The sequence below is a fragment of the Anarhichas minor genome, unplaced genomic scaffold (genome assembly GCF_050575085.1).
Source record: "Anarhichas minor isolate MPS153535 unplaced genomic scaffold, ASM5057508v1 ptg000080l, whole genome shotgun sequence".
In the NCBI taxonomy this organism is placed as follows: Eukaryota; Metazoa; Chordata; class Actinopteri; order Perciformes; family Anarhichadidae; genus Anarhichas; species Anarhichas minor.
In genome coordinates, this window is record NW_027466526.1 from 1,625,171 (window position 1) to 1,641,677 (window position 16,507).

A 16,507-nucleotide genomic window follows, 5' to 3' on the forward strand; every position below is an offset into this window, starting at 1 on the left:
TAACAGGAAGATTGCGCAATAGGCTGCAGAACGGTGGTTTGTCCAGAAGATGGCGCCATACGTTCACTTCTGGTACTGAGTGGGCCCTGTGATGGTGCTGAAATGTGAAAAATGTTAAATAGCCCACTCAGAAGAACTACATACACTGATTTGATTGTATTATGTCTTTAAACTTTAAACGAGTTGTGAGCATGACCTGAAAATTATCATGTTTTCTCAAATTTGACTAAATGGTATGCATAAATGATTGGATAGATAGATAGATAGATAGATAGATAGATAGATAGATAGATAGATAGATAGATAGATAGATAGAGGACGCTGTTAGTCTCGTGCACTCATTTACATGCATCAAGTACTCTGGGAGACAAAATTAAAAGTATAAACCAATTATGAGATAATAAGGATCTAGTGAAAAAGGTTTCAGATGAAAAATCTGAATGAAAATCTCGAACAAATTATAATATACAAATAATCTTGTCATCCCCGATTGCGGAAATGCAATCGGGGATGACGAAATGCAAGACGGGATGTGCAGTGTGTGTAAATCATGTTGGTCAACGAGCGATCCCTCCCTCTTGCACTGCACTGCAGGGATTTCCCATGTTGCACTTGTACCCGCCCTCCCTCACGTAGGCTTGTTATCACGTGCTGTGACGTTTAGAATAGAATAGAATAGAATAGTACTTTATTCATCCCCAAGGGGAAATTTGTCAAGGGGAAAGGAGACGCAAAAAAAGGAGCGGAATAGTATAGAACAATTCATCCTAAATCTAATGATCTATTAATCTAATTTGTATTGTTATGTACTTTATGTTATATTGCTACGTGCATGCATATAAAACCAGTTCAGCAGCAGAACAGAAGATCTCCTTAGGAACGTGACATGTTAGCTTCATGACTTCTTATATAACAGTGCTGCATCTATAAACACACTCACACACACACACACACACACACACACACACACACACACACACACACACACACACACACACACACACACTGCATCCATAGGCGATCCAGTCTACAATCCTTAACATATCAGAGCACATGGAGATCTGGTGTGTGCCAACAGGACCCTGCACCATGCAGAGTGACCAGCCTACCAATAATATGAATACTGTGTTTTTTGACTATTGTGATCCACAGCTGCTTCGTGTCTCTACCTTTTACAAATAAAGGATGTCCAAGCTGCGTTTCCTCAGTATTTCATCACATGCACGTGACCAACTCTTGTGCATGGTTGGAATGGGACAAAATGTTTCATCATTCCACTACTTCCACTTTGGCATCTTGCCAGTGTGTCTCTCTGATCTCTCGTCTGTGTTTCTCTCTGGTTAATATTATCTTTAATCATCGACATCACCCTCAGGTCTTCATGGACGAGATGTGTAAAAGCAACGACACCTAACCATCAGGGCTCCATCCCTCTAGTTACTATGGTAGCCGCCGCGAGAGCGCGTGACCAGTACCTCGTTCCCAATGGAGGCGAACAGCGAAGGAGGACATGACGTCACGTCGTCAGGGCGACCAGGCTCCCCGGAGGCACGTGTCTGGTATAAAAGAGGAATGCGGACTGAGCACACAGACCCACGCAGCCATCAGCCCGAAAGGTAAGCCACCACACCGAGGCCCCTCGTGACGGCTGGAATACACGACATGAGGACTTTACATTGTATTTCACACGACTCAGCCTCCGCTACAGTTTCAAACGTTATCGTATCTGTCGGTGCACACATGTAGGCCTGCCATACATCGACTTATTTCACTAACTAATGCCGTTTTAAATGGCAAAATGCATATCTTCTGTTAAATGCATCGCATATATTTACGGAGGCTGACTTTTACTAATCGCCGTAAACTGTTTACGGGAGCCAGTGTCCACCCCTATGGCCTTATTACGGAATTTCGTATTTTAATCAGCCACGTATTGTTATCTTACAGTGGCGCTAGTGCACGAGAGAGCGGAGCAACGTTTCATTCATTTGTAAAACTGCTCCTTTGGCCGGATGAACGCTTTAATTGTGCAGGAAGAGAGAGCGCGAGGATGGGAGGAGATACGGCCTTGAAGTCTGGAGAGAGGCCGGTCATTGCGTAACGCTCTCTGAGTCGTTACGTTGCATCACATAGCCGACATCAAAACCTGTAAAACGACAGCGAATGACGCCCATTGTGAAGATGATCTATATATATACGAGTTGTGTCCCATTCATACTGTGACTCATTCATCTGAAACATAATTGTCTTCCTGAGCGGCTAACATCGGTGACATTGGCAGCTCCTGCTACATCTTTACGGAAGTGGATTAGTCTCCATGTTTTTTAACCCTATACAAAATATATATTTCCGCGTTTATCACAGCAACAACAGCGGCCCGTGTCGGTAGATATGCGGTTAGAATGAAAATAGGTTTCCAGTAAAAGCTGTAATTTGACTGCAATCCTACATTATCGTCCTGAGTCCGTTTCCGGGGTGAGTGAGTTTACATAAGTGGAGGTGGAGACGTGCCTCCTGGCATCTCCATGATGAAGTCTGTCGTCGTTGCGCCATTTAGATTTCTGAGATGAAATGCAGCCTTCTCTCGCTATGAAGGTCAGCAGAGATCATAGTGATGAAAGCGAATATAACCTTGGCTTTATTAAACGTCGAAATGCTGGAAGCCTTCCTGTGATGGCTTCGAAGGGCAGAGAGGCAGCGGAGTGTCGCATTATTCTGTCACAGTTTGACTCCACACTCGACAGACCTGTTGCTGGGGTTTGCAAAGAGCCCTGCGCTTTTAAAAGAAATAAAGTAACACTACCACACACCTGAAGTTAATTTATTAAGCCACCTAATCAGCCGTACAGTATTTTGGTGCAACAATGGTTTCATTTTAAAAAACTGGATCAGTCAGCCTTGTTCAATGAGGGGAATTATTGTGCAAAAATAGTTTTATCTCATGTATGCGGTGTTATTTATAGTATACTTGTGCCAATCGCTGTTTGCTTGCAGTTGCTCTCAATCGTCTCCTGTAGGTGTGGTAGCTGCAGCCATGTTTAGGCCTCGTCTCCCCGTTGAAGGTTATGCCTCCAGCTGAGGAAGGTCACTGCAGGCCCTGCTGTCCTGATGCTGACCAGCTGCTAATCTTTATTCTCAACTCTATATCGACCGGGAGTCTCTTCTCTTAGCTCTGGATGAGTGAAGGTCCCTAATAACGGGCACAGTGCTGCCAGGGAGATGCTAAGTGTTGTAGTGAAACCTCTGTATGTGCTGCTACTAGTTTGATCGATTAATTTGCAGTGGTTAAATGCTACATTGATGCATCATGACAGGCTAGAATTGGCCAAATATGTGCCTGTTCTGAGTTATATTATCATATTATTTGTAGACTCCATGCATATGAAGCACAGACGTTATTAGCTTGCTCATAATTACTTTTGACATTCAATCTGTTCTTGTAGTTGATGCAGATCAGGGTGTCTGCAACAAACCTGAAATGTCAGTGACTGGGTTACCGACCTGTTGCCTCTTTGCTGAGCGAGGAGTAATCTATTAGCCAAAGTGATTAGCTAGAGCACACTAGCAATGCACAGGATGCGTTATTCCAGCTTATCAAGAGCTACAGCTATAATATTAAGGAGATGTCGACACACAAGCAACTCGTGATGTATGCAAGTGAAGGGCCGTGTGGTCTCTGTTACATTATTCATAGATATGGACTGGATTCTCAGGCGCTTGCTGTAACAAATTAATTAGATCTATTGGATTAGTGTCTGCGACGTGCTAGTCGTGTTGGACAGGTGGTCTTACCCTCTGGTGCACTCTTCAGGGAATATTTATTTTCCACCTAAAGGTCGTGTGGTTGTTTCCAGGCCGAGGAAAGCATGAGTGTCCTGCTCCATTTTATCAACCAGCCATCTTGTCCAGGATGTGTGTAAAGGAGAAGGAACTCCAGAGTGACTCAGCACCTAACTGTTGCCAGTTTTAAGGCATCGGTTTTATTATGCAGTTATTCAAAATTGCAGTTGCAAGTAAGCATGGTATAGAGCAGTGGTTCCCAAAGTGGGGGTCGCGACCCCTAGGGGGGGCGCGGTGGTACTACAGGGGGGTCGCGGCTTCATCACCAACCCACACACACAGACGCACACATACACCGGTAAAACAATATAAAATAACCGACGTGACATGCACTGTGTTCCAACCACGCCACCAGAGCGGCTCATGTCACAGACCGACTGTGGCAAAACCAGCGAGAGCGAGAGCGAGCGCGCGCCCGAGCGAGAGAGCGCGAACGAGCGAGGGAGAGAGAGAGTGAGGGAGCGCGAACGAGAGAGAGACACACAGCGACACAGAGCGAGAAAGATACGGAGCGACAGAGAAAGATAAAGATAAGAGAAGGAAGTATGTACAAAGATGGACAGATTTGTGACTGGTCTAAAGCGCAAAAATATTTTATACAGTTCATGCATTATAATGCAATTCATTAAAAACCAAGACAAATTTGGGGTCGGGTTGCGGGGGGGGGGGGGTCGTCCAATGTTCCTATATCATCAAAGGGGGTCTTGACAGAAAAAGTTTGGGAACCACTGGTATAGAGGAAGGTGGCAAACACAGCCTTAAAGTGTACGAGTGCACATAAGAGTAAGGGAGGAGAGGAGGCAGATGACCGGGTCTAAGCTTTAGGAAGGATATCTGTCATCTGCCTGCTGACACAAGCTAGTCGGCAGTGTGTGTGGTCGAGCATTCACCTCTGCAGAGCGGTCGCATGTCTCTCATCTGTTGAATCCTCTGCAGTTTGACAAAGCAAACCTTTTACTAATTCATGATGGTATGTGTGCATGGACAAGTCTTTGTTAACCTGCACTACATGCAACTTTTATAAAACTGCCTTCCTTATCTTCTATTTAAATTATTACTAAAGCTTTTTAAATTGTTGAAACTGTATAAATTCAGTATCTGCTTATCCTGTTAATTGGCAGCAGGTGAATGAGCTTCTTGTCTGTCTCTGTCAGCGTGAGCCCATGCCTGCTGAGTAGGACACAGCCTGTGGTGCTGTGCTTGGTATGCGTCTGCCTGGTGACATGATGATGTTGGACAATTAACTGACTAGTTTATGGCAGCAAAGTGACGTGTCAGTGATGAGGCTATAAAAAGGAAGGAAGGAAGGCAGGAAGCAGGTATACTGATGAGCAGAAGAAAAGTTCCTGAAGTTAAACACAAAGTTTTGACTCCCTGTCACTACTGTGTGCACCCAAGGGTGTATAACTGTCATTTATTGTTCAGCCTCTGATGTATTTGTTTCACCGAGAGGCATCCAAGAAGAGAAAACATGGCCTAATTGGATAGTCTGTCTGGCCTCTGGCCAATCAACTCACTGCAGTGGAAAAATACTGGCGAGAAAGAGGGTGTGGTTAAAAAGTGTGAGGAAGGTTTGAACAGAGAAGAGACTCTGAAAGACGGGCGGACGCAGGAAGAAGGAAGAGAGAGGGAAGAGTCACGGAGTTTATTCACTCACTGTAGAGTTTACAATTTATACACAAACTAAGGCAACCCAAAGACTGAATATACTAGCTTTATCTGAGTTTAGCTTGGCTGTACTTTTACTCTCCCGACTGGTACAACTTTAGAAGACAGCCACTCGAATCTATACTGAATAAGTAGCCCAGACGTCACTCGCAACATCACCATTAAGAACTTTGTGAATGGTTTATTTAGTGTCCGTATGTTGAACGTTATACTGATGGAAAGATGTCCAGTAGTCTGTCAGCGCTCCCTCAGGTCCATGTAAGGATTAGACCGGAGTCTACACTCTGTCAAAGTGCTCTGCTGAGACTGTTGACATACCCCCCAACACAGTTAAACTCTGTTTGTGTGAGGGAAATGGGTCACAGCTCAGATGGAGGGCAGGCAGACAAAAGAGTTGAATTTTAATGATTAGTTTGGGTGGTGGGATGGGAGGAGGGATTTCATGGAGCCAAAAAAGACGGTTGAACCAGGGATGTAATTAAAGGGCAAAGAGAGAAATGGCAGGTCGAAGAGAGCTCACTTTGACCAGAAAGGTAGCTTATGACACTTCAAGTCTGGCCGTCTGTCTGCCTCTTCTTCCTACATTTTAATGAGTGTCAGCAGATTGCAAACTGCCGTTAACGGCATGCAACGTCTTTGCCCTGCACAATACTGTCTCTGTGAGCCGGGCCATGTCTGTGTGAATGTCGCCACAGAGTGTGTGCTGATTGGTCTGCAGCCGAAAGAGGCAGGACTGTGTGGTGTAGAAGTGGGACGAGCTGCACATCTAACCAAAACTACATGATAATGCACATCACTAAATCTGGAAGCTGAACAGTGGCGCTACACCAGAGTATATTGGTTCAGCAGCAGCGGTTCATTCCATTTATTTATTCATTTTAGCTGCAATAAGCAAGGTTTTTTGGGGGGGATGCCCAGTGTAACCCCCCCCCCTTTTCCCATTGACTGGCCAAAGCCCCACACCGTTGCTAGGCAACAGTAACTGACATGGAGGGGGGGGGAGAGTGTCACAAGTGCATATTGTGCAGAGTGACTCGCACGCTTGTGCACATTCCCTATCTCATGTTTTCATAGGTTTTAACCCAAGCAACTAATACAAATCCATTTTCTGTGCACAGTCAAAAAGCCAAGTTGTTTAATTCTTCACATTTGGATCCACATCGTTTGGTTTTAGCACTTTAGGGAAGTAGAATAGCCCACTCTGTTTTAAAAGGTGGCATCATCTGTCAGTAGAACAGCCAATTTATTTTGGAAAACCCAGGGCAACTGCTCTGTGCAGAGAAAATGGAGAGGTTAGCACAGGGGGAAAGAGAGCCAGATAGAACACAGGGGAAGGAGGGCTCAAAAGAGAGGAAAGAAGGTGGCAGCAGAGCTTTGTGAATGCACAGGAGGTAATGGTGGGAACAGAGTATAAAGGCATAGTAATGTGAGAACAGCGCAGTCATACTGTCTCTCTACCACTCTCCCTCGTCTCTCTCTCTCTCCTTTGGTGACCTTGTATAATGGATGCTAGCAGCAGAACACAAAATGGCTGCTCTGCCCTGAAAGGAAGGTTCGACAAAAGGCACACGAGAGAGAGTGCTCCACAATATACTCTACTAATGACCCTGTGAGAGATCTGACACTTGAGCCTGCAGCAGACTGTTCAATAAATTGATTTTGACTGGCATCACATAGGGTGACAGCTCCAGCGAGACGGAGCATCTATTTGTGCTTCATAGCAAGTGAATAAATCCAGGTTGGAATTATTATCTTCTATTGTTCATGTTCGAGAGAGTGTGTGAGAATGAGAGATTTATCCTAATCTGGTTGCCCCTTTAGTCTATTTAAAGTGCTCCCACAATGCATTTCACCAGATCGACATCCTGTTTTACATGCTCCCCACTGGCTCTCACACACCAGATTAGGAGATTACAGTAGTCTAAAATGACAACCAACCAGTCTCAAGGACAATCTGCGTTGCCCTTACTTACTCCACCTGCGCTTGTTACACACACACACACACACACACACACATGTTGGCTACTGTCAGGCTATCACCTGGTCAGTGAGTTATCTGTTCACCTGTATGAGTAAGTGTTTAGACACAACAATAAACCCTAAATGAGTCCATAGATTCATTCTGGTTTTTAGATTTTGAAACATGTCTTCAAACAGCTGTTAGGTGTTGAAATATAATGCTCAATTGTTTGATTTCTAAAAGAACATATTGGCGACCTAATCCACACATTCAAATCTTGAGGTTTTTTTTCGGTGCCAAAGGGGATTTGGGAAGCGAAATACGATGCATGTGCATATCCCTGTTAACAATGACAGATGAAGGACGGCAAAGGAGAGGAAGAGGTGGGGTTACAAGATGAAGGAGAGGAGATGCGATTGGTAGAAAAGTAGGAGGCGAGGACAGAGGAGGCGTGGAGAGCTGAATCAGGCAGATGAGTGTGCAGCACGGAAAGCGGAGGAAAAGGAGGTCACATAGTTGAGTCGAGGCCAGGCTTCCTCTTTGTTCACTCTACATACAAGTCTGTGTTTGTTGGGTACACCTTCCCCTTTCTCCCTCCCTCCTTACCCATTGTTTTCAAAACATGTCCCTGCATGATGTAGCACGTCTCCAACCCTGCAGCAGATGCACATAAAACGTGTTTCACAGCCTGGTTTTTTTTTTCCGTCACTGACAAAAAAAGCACACTTTCACCGCTTCAGTCTGGTGTTCCAACTTCAACTAAAGCACCCCGCTCCTCTTGTCATGGGCGCTTCAGGAGCACACCAAATACTGTGCCAGCTGGGTGTTTTTCACCCTTTTTTTTTTTTTAGTGCAAATGTGTCACGCCGCCTGTGTGCTGTGAAGCTGCTGCTACTGTAGCGTTGCTGTGAAGCTGCTGCTACTGTAAGCGTTGCTGTACAGCTGACGCTACAAAAGAAAATAACGTAGATGTTAAAAGTTTGTTCCAGAGCATTTTCATGTCTCGGTCCAAACACTCGTGTGTACTGAATGTATTTAAACTCTGACAATGAAAAGAGGGCGTTCACATTGTTACACTACAGTCATCTGACTGAGTGTGCTGCCAGCTAGAGGACATTTTTAACTGAGATTGGCTACATTTTCATGTTTTTATCAATTAGTAGCTGTGGTTTTAGTCTTTCTAATGTCATTGGTTTCTTTGTTTTTGTTTCTCCCAGGTAACTCAATCACCCCCAAGCAGCAGCAGCCATGTCAGACCTCTGTGTTGGAATCAATGGGTGAGTTAAAACACACACTTTTAAAAACGGGATTCAAACTGGGATAGGACGCCAGAGAAGCATATTTTAGGGATGGGTGTTTACTAATTCCACAACAAGTGATGATTAGCAAATGGATATGATGAGGTGTGAAAATGCATTTGCTCTGAGGGTGAAATAGTTTTGATTACCTTTATGAAATCCACCCTTTGATACAGTATGCTGAATTTTGATATGAGCAACGCAGAACGGCACAAATGGACTCCTATCAAATGATAAATGGTAGAGTACAAGCAATGTATCAAACTGATCTGGCAAAAAAAAGTGCTCCATGACCAAGTAACTTCACAATAAAAGTCTTGAAGTTGTAGAAAAGCTTTCAATTTGAACTAACAACAAAAAGAGGTCAGCTTGCATCAATCGTAGCTCAACAGCAGTGGAGCTGCAGGAATATAGGCGTGTTAGAACTCATGATATTCTGCTGATGGGGATTAATGGCCGGCTCTTCTTCTGTAGTAGGAAAGGCACGAAAAGTTATTTTGCAATGACATGAGATCACAGTTTGAGGCTTTGTTAGAGGATGCATGTGAGGTCCCAGGAGTGGTATCGGCAGCCTGAGTAAGTCTCCCACCACATTCCCAAAATAACTATTATTAATCTTTCTCCCCCCCCCCCCCTCTCACTCTGCAGTTTTGGCCGTATTGGTCGTCTGGTCTTGAGGGCTTGCCTTCAGAAAGGCATCAAGGTTGTGGCCGTCAATGACCCCTTCATCGACTTGCAGTACATGGTGAGACACGTACTTACTTACAAATTATTAAAATGTATTTAAAATCCAGTGGAGCGTCCGGTGTATGTGATTTACATCATTACTCACTTTGAATATTGGATAGGAAAACCAGATCCAAGCCTGCAGTCTGTATTGTGCAAGAGCCGGGCTGTTAAGTGCATGAAATTATATACTGTAGTGTTATAATGAGGTTCTCCTCTGCCTACCTGCTCTCATAACCTCATCATTTCCCTCCGGCCTCCTAGGTCTACATGTTCAAGTATGACTCCACCCACGGCCGTTACCACGGTGAGGTGTCCCATGAAGACGGCAAGCTCATCGTCGATGACCAAGAAATCTCTGTGTTCCAGTGGTGAGTGAGCAAGATGTTTGGTGGTTAGTGTTGATGTTAACAGGTGGCCACAAGCTTCAGTGAGGACAGGATCTGGCCAGCTGATTCATTATGAGGGAATCATTTCATTAAAAGCAGCTCCAGTACAATTTTAATTATATCGGAGAGGTCTCCGTAATAGACGGCGCCATCTAAGAGCTCAGTCAGATATTTTAATGCCAGTTTCACCTCCTGGTCTTTAGTATAGAGTGATGCAATGGAATGAGGGTTTGTGCTGACTAGGGTGTTACTTGTATAGCTGCCCCCCCATCTGTTTTGCCAACTGTTGTTTTAGTCCTTTCAGTAATGGCGCCTCCTCTCTGCAAAAGACAACACCAGAAAGGAGTGTTATAAAAGCAACATTCCTGTTCCTCTTTGAGCACGGAGTGTAAAATTGTGAGGTGTCCCTCTGTCATTTTTAACCTCACTGTCTACTTTTTTTTGGCAGACTCTTTAATCCCACGGTGTTAATTTAAATGTAGTTTAAAAAAAAAAAAAAAAAAAAGTACTCTCCTATATCAATGCCAAGTTCAAGAACAACTAAATTGCAGTGATGAACATTCATCTGAGACTGACTCTGATCTTCTCTGATTCTAGTATGAAGCCTTCAGAGATCCCCTGGGGCAAGGCTGGAGCCAAGTATGTTGTCGAGTCCACCGGCGTCTTCCTCAGTGTGGAGAAGGCCTCCGTATGTACTCTCGTACACTCATTCGCAAATAAAAAAAACAAATGCACAGACGGTCCGGCCTCTAACCCGTGCCCTCTTCCCCTCCTGTCCGATTGCAGTCTCACATCCAGGGCGGAGCAAAGCGCGTGGTTGTTTCCGCCCCCTCACCCGATGCTCCAATGTTTGTCATGGGAGTTAACGAGGACAAATACGACCCCTCCTCCATGACCATTGTCAGGTAACATACCTTTTTGGTTTTGGACATTCATTGAGTGTGCATTTTTGATTTTCACAAACATCTTCTTAGATTTGTATGTCAAGAGAACTGAATCTAATAGTCTGATAGTGACCATGTCTGTCTTTCTGTTGACAGCAATGCCTCCTGCACCACCAACTGCCTGGCCCCCCTGGCCAAAGTCATCAATGATAACTTTGGCATTGAGGAGGCTCTCATGGTAAGTCACAGTGAATCTGTGTCCAGCCATTGCTGTGACATGGACTCTTTAATAGATGGTACTGTATATGTGTGCAAGAGTTGCTAATGTTTTGTGCAATGCGACGCTCCTCTCCGTAGACTACGGTCCATGCGTACACAGCCACCCAGAAGACGGTGGACGGTCCCAGCGCCAAGGCCTGGCGTGATGGCCGCGGTGCCGCCCAGAACATCATTCCAGCCTCCACTGGTGCCGCCAAGGCAGTGGGCAAAGTCATCCCCGAACTCAACGGGTACGGACCACCACATTTGTTATCATTTTGATGAGATGCACCTTTGCCAATTGTGGCCAGGCGCTTAAGAACAAAAAAATGAAACTGATGGTGGTGACAAAGGTCCAATATCTCTTTTGTCCGTCCGCTCTCTCTAGTAAGCTGACTGGCATGGCGTTCAGGGTGCCAGTGGCTGATGTGTCGGTGGTGGACCTGACATGCCGTCTGTCCAAGCCTGCAACTTACGCTCAAATTAAGGAAGCCTGCAAGAAGGCCGCAGATGGGCCCATGAAGGGAGTGCTGGGTTACACCGAGGACCAGGTAACGCCAAACTTATTTCACATGTACTGCAAAGCAAATGCATGGCTAGTAATAATGCCAAAACTTGTAAGTGAGGGTTGGATGGGGTAAAGAGGTTCAGGCCTGGTGATGTGCTTTTGTTCATTCAATTGAGATGCATGGTTTATATTAACATTTATTTCTGTTCTTAATTAATTAGGATTAATTTAATTGAGAAAAAAATGGTAATGTTTGTTTTTTGCAGGTGGTGTCCTCTGACTTCATCGGTGACACCCACTCCTCCATCTTTGATGCTGGTGCCGGCATCGCCCTCAACGACAACTTCGTCAAGCTCATTTCCTGGTTAGTTTTCAAATGTCTTTGTTAGTCCCACATGTAAAACAGGAAGTAAGGGGTTAGCCGACGCAGTTTTTATCTTTTTCAAAACAAAACAATGAATTTCTCTTTCTTGTTCCCACTCTCTCCAGGTATGATAATGAGTTCGGCTACAGCCACCGTGTCGCTGACCTGCTGCTGTACATGCATTCCAAGGAGTAGACACTTCCTGTCCAAAAAGGACGTCAAGAAAGGGACCACCCCAACTTTCCCCCCACACCCTCCCTTCTCTTTTACACACAGGCACCACCCATAGCCAAGTCATAGCATCACAGCCCTTAGCTCTACTACAGTATACGTAGGCAGCAGCCGCAGTGTGTTTGAGTGTTCTGAGTTAATCAGTTTTTTCCTTTAATGACGATCAGTTGGTGACAGTATTTGTGTCTGTGTGCCCGCTCTCCATCTCCCACTGCCACTTTAGATGTGTCCTTACTGCTCAGTGCTATGGTAACTACTGTATCCATCCCCCTGTTGTGTGTTTTAACGGTTTCATCACCAGTGGAAAGAGGAAGCTGAGCGGCAGAGCTACTGTAACTCTGCTTAAGAGGAATGAAATAAAACTTGAAAAAAAGGTCAAACTGTTAAGTTCTCCTGTGTTTTTTATTATCCTTATCTGTGTCCTATGGAGCCTCGAAACTGATGAAATGTAGAAAAAGGTTGTCAGACAAATCAAAAATATAACTAAATACATCTATTAATAATATTGTAAATTAAATAATTAACATGGAGCACAATAACTTTAAAGCTCTAATCATTTTACAGAAATGTATGAATTTACTGGATAATTCAACTCCTCGGGCTGCTGAAAATCTAGTAAGTAAAACAAACTAGATACTCAAACCTCTAAAATAATCAATACTTTCTCCTCAAACCTTTAAAAAAAAAAAAAAATTTATGGGGAAAAACTTCATATTTTCTCCTCTTCAGAACTTAAACATTTAAATAAGTAAAAACGTGATACTTTAATAAAAACATAAATACTCACTCCTCTTCGGGTCGCTAAAAACCCTTAAAATAAGTAAGAACTGGGTGTTCTGGACTCACTCTCTCAGGACGCAGCCCGGCCAGGCTACGGCCTCGCTCAGGTACGCGGCATCTTCAATCCGATTGGACGACAGATCTTCAACCTCCAGGGTCCGGTTCTTCAGCAGGTCGGCTAGATGACGCACGCCGTCGCGAGTCACGTGGTTACTGCACAGAAAAAATCTGCCCGGAGGCCTTCAGAATTACAAGTGAATCCCTGTGCAGTTTAACTAAATGGGGACGATATTGTTTGTCATAGTCTTCAACCAATCAGATCTTTAGTTTGACATGTTGGGCGTATTCTTTGACATGCCAGAGCCTGCTCGCTGGCCTACAAGTACGTCTGCATTAACGTGCGGCTTGATTGGTCAGTGGACTAGCGTGACTGTTGTGAAACTAGATAGCAGAACTTTGTAGTAGTAAGAGTTCAAGTTTAAAGATATTGTAAGAGCCATTTTGTTGTTTTTGTACAACCTCCCACCACATGGGGGCGTAGTGCTGGTGTGAATCAGGCCACAGGTAATATAATCAGTGGGGTCATTGGACACAGGTTGTTGCTAATAGGCAGAAGCAAACAGTTTTTGACCGTGCACATTTAACGAATGTAAATGTTATGATTGATTGGTTTATGGAGAAAATGGATAACTGAATAGAAAGTAGTGGAACTCTTATGTGAGAAATAAAATGCCTATATTGGAAACTGGACTTCGTTATTTATGACACGTGTCAGAACAAACATTTCAGCAACCGTAGTGACTTTTTTATTGGGAAGCAACGGTCACTACAGATATGTAAGACGTTTTTACGTGACATTACATTTTTAGCGTTTTGGCATGTTTGCCGGTGACAATCCCAATATCTACTGCCTCTGTCGAGCGGACATTTTCAGTCCTCAAATGCATTAAAACGTGTTGAAGAAGTATAACTGGGGAGGCTCGACTGTCATCACTGGCGTCCATGAATCGAGAAGGACCTCTGGCTGGAACTGAACCGCACCGATGTACTGTACAACCGTGTCATTAAACTCTCTCATCAAAGAGGAGGATGGACTCTTCTTTAAATAGTGAACAGCAGCTTTGGTAAGTGAACTGCTTTTGGTTTTTATATCTGCAGTAGGTTCTTGTGAGTTTGTTCTTGTCATTGTGTTAATTACATTGATTTTGACAATATGCATTGCCCGTTAATGACGAAGCATCCCGTCATGCTGGTGTCATAATGAGGTTATTAGGAGGTGGTTCAACTGTAGTAGGACAGCACTGAAGGCCCAGGTATGAAATACACTGCCCTCCACTGCATTTACTATTAACAATATAACAGAGGTAAGAATCGGACAGAGGGCAGTACAAGGACGTGGTCAACATCCTCTCTCTTGACTAAGAAGATTTAAATCCTGTCATTTGCCTGCTGCCTGATTTCCCCATCCTCGGGGCATGGAGACTGGACAGTTTTGAATGTAGAACATTTGAATTATGCTTTCAGGGTCAGAGGAACAGCCTTTCACTGCACCACACATGACTTGATTTGGTTCCACTTTGTTTTTTTTATTCCTTCTTTTTACTTTTTTCCTAATCATTTATAAACGATACTGACGATTAACATCGCACCACTTTGTAATCCTGCTTGTGTTCATTTTTCTCCTAACACAAATATGTGGATGTACAGTACATCATTTAAAAAATCAAAAAAAAAAAATTGTTCTGTACGATCTTATCTTTGTACCCCTACCCATAAGATTGGCACAGACTACGCATCTTCTTCCTCTTAACTTAAAGTATAATAATACAATAAAAAAAATTGCTGGCATGACTTACTCAGTTGTGACAGTAACACTGGACTGCTGTGGAGAGGTTATACTAAGGTGTGTCTGTGTGGGAGTGACCAGGTATGTAGACGCTATAAGAGCGGAGTGACAGCTCCTCACCAGCCACTGACCACACCAACAACTGACCTGGCTAATAAGGACTCTGCAAACAGACACACCTTTGACTTGACGTGAAGACAGGACCAGTCATGCGGAACATGCTGACGTTCTCCCTCCTGCTCTTTGCTGCTCACTGCTTGGACACATTGAGCATGCGAAAGAGGCCTTTCTGTCCACCTGAGAAGCTGAACTGGACAGAGGCGAGACGGTACTGCCAGAAGAACCACATTGACTTGGTTACTTTCAACTTGGTGGAAGAATCGGAGCTGGCTCAGGTTTTGACGAGCATTGGGGTCGGACAAGCCTGGATCGGTCTGCTCAGAGACCCCGAGAAAGAGGCAGCGTGGAAGTGGATCAATCTGAAGTGAGCACCCTGTTTGAAATGGTCTTCATGCTGATTTCATTATCTCGAAATGTAAAACGAGGTAAACTGCAGTGGCTTAAACAAGATGTCGTTCATTTGTTTGTTTTTTCAGAAGTGAAGAGGGGATCTCAGGAGACGACCTCTCACAGAGCATCAGCTGGGCCGATGGAGAGCAGAGCAATCACTGCGCAGTCGTGGCCAAAGATTTAAAGTGGCACAGTGAGAAGTGTTCATCGTCATATAGTTTCTACTGCTCAACATTTTACCGAATTGGACAATCTTATCACAAAGGTCCCCTTAACTGGCACGACGCTTCTCAGGAATGTAAGCATTCTGATGTGCGTGTTGATGACCCAGCCACAGTCACCTCAAACAACACAGATACATTCAAAGACGTTGGCTGGATTGGACTGTACCGAGAGGCTGGTGACACCTGGAAGTGGATCGGAGGTCAGGCTTCTGACGACAGAAACTGGGCACCAGGAGAGCCACTCAATGCGGACTGTGGCTCTTTTGATCCTCACACTGAAAAGTGGCACAGCGAAGTGTGCTCTGAGGAGCGTCGGTTTGCCTGCTATGATGACGACATGGTGGTGGTGAATGAGAAGAAGACATGGGAAGATGCCCTGAGTCACTGCAGGCACATGAAAACCCCATGTGAGGAGTCGTTGAAGGACTGCAATTACCGCTATGACCTCCTGAGCCTGGAGCCCTTGTCTGACTACAGCTACGTCAGAGGCCGGATCTCCAGGGCCACAACCGATGAGGTTTGAGTGGGTGGAGGGGTTTAAACATGACACAAAAAGTCGTTTTCAAAAGAGTCTTGATTTGGAAATGAATCAAGTTGCTAAAATATTTTTTTCTTACTGCTTTGTGACCCTTGTGAAGCAATGGTAAACCTGGTGTAACTGCTTGCAACATGCTGTGGCAAAGAGTGATTGTTCCTTATCTCATAGTTTACATTGATTCTTTTTATTTTAGGCCCGCGAAAATATAATATTTCTTAATAATAACAATACAATTAGAAGAAAGTCAGAAGAAATAAACATAGCAGATTTATATCCTTTTTTCCTTTCTTGTCAATATTATTTTACAGATTTTTCATGAATCATCTAAATGCAAATTCAAATATTATTTTAAATGATATCGGCTCTTTTAAATGCATCTATTGATACATTACGCATTCAACACTGAATGGTGGCATGCTCCAATTTTCTGATTGCAGGCTACATTTTGAGTAGATTGAAATGCTTTACTCGTGAAGGTTACAC

General features: G+C 44.1%; 1 protein-coding gene across 2 annotated transcripts; it reads left to right on the forward strand.

The window, feature by feature from the left end:
• Positions 1-1,556: 1,556 nt before the first annotated feature.
• On the forward strand, positions 1,557-12,506 carry gapdhs (glyceraldehyde-3-phosphate dehydrogenase, spermatogenic). 2 transcript variants are annotated; one of them, XM_076081392.1, is made up of 11 exons: positions 1,557-1,616; positions 8,686-8,745; positions 9,415-9,511; positions 9,757-9,863; positions 10,479-10,569; positions 10,668-10,786; positions 10,922-11,003; positions 11,123-11,274; positions 11,412-11,574; positions 11,798-11,895; positions 12,021-12,506. In XM_076081392.1, exons 2-11 carry the CDS (start codon positions 8,717-8,719, stop codon positions 12,088-12,090), a joined length of 1,008 nt encoding a protein of 335 aa, XP_075937507.1. In that variant the 5' UTR covers positions 1,557-1,616; positions 8,686-8,716; the 3' UTR covers positions 12,091-12,506. The 2 variants fall into 2 exon arrangements, with proteins under 2 accessions (XP_075937507.1, XP_075937508.1); XM_076081393.1 differs by lacking the exon at positions 1,557-1,616 and adding an exon at positions 2,453-2,475.
• The last annotated feature ends 4,001 nt before the right edge of the window (positions 12,507-16,507 follow it).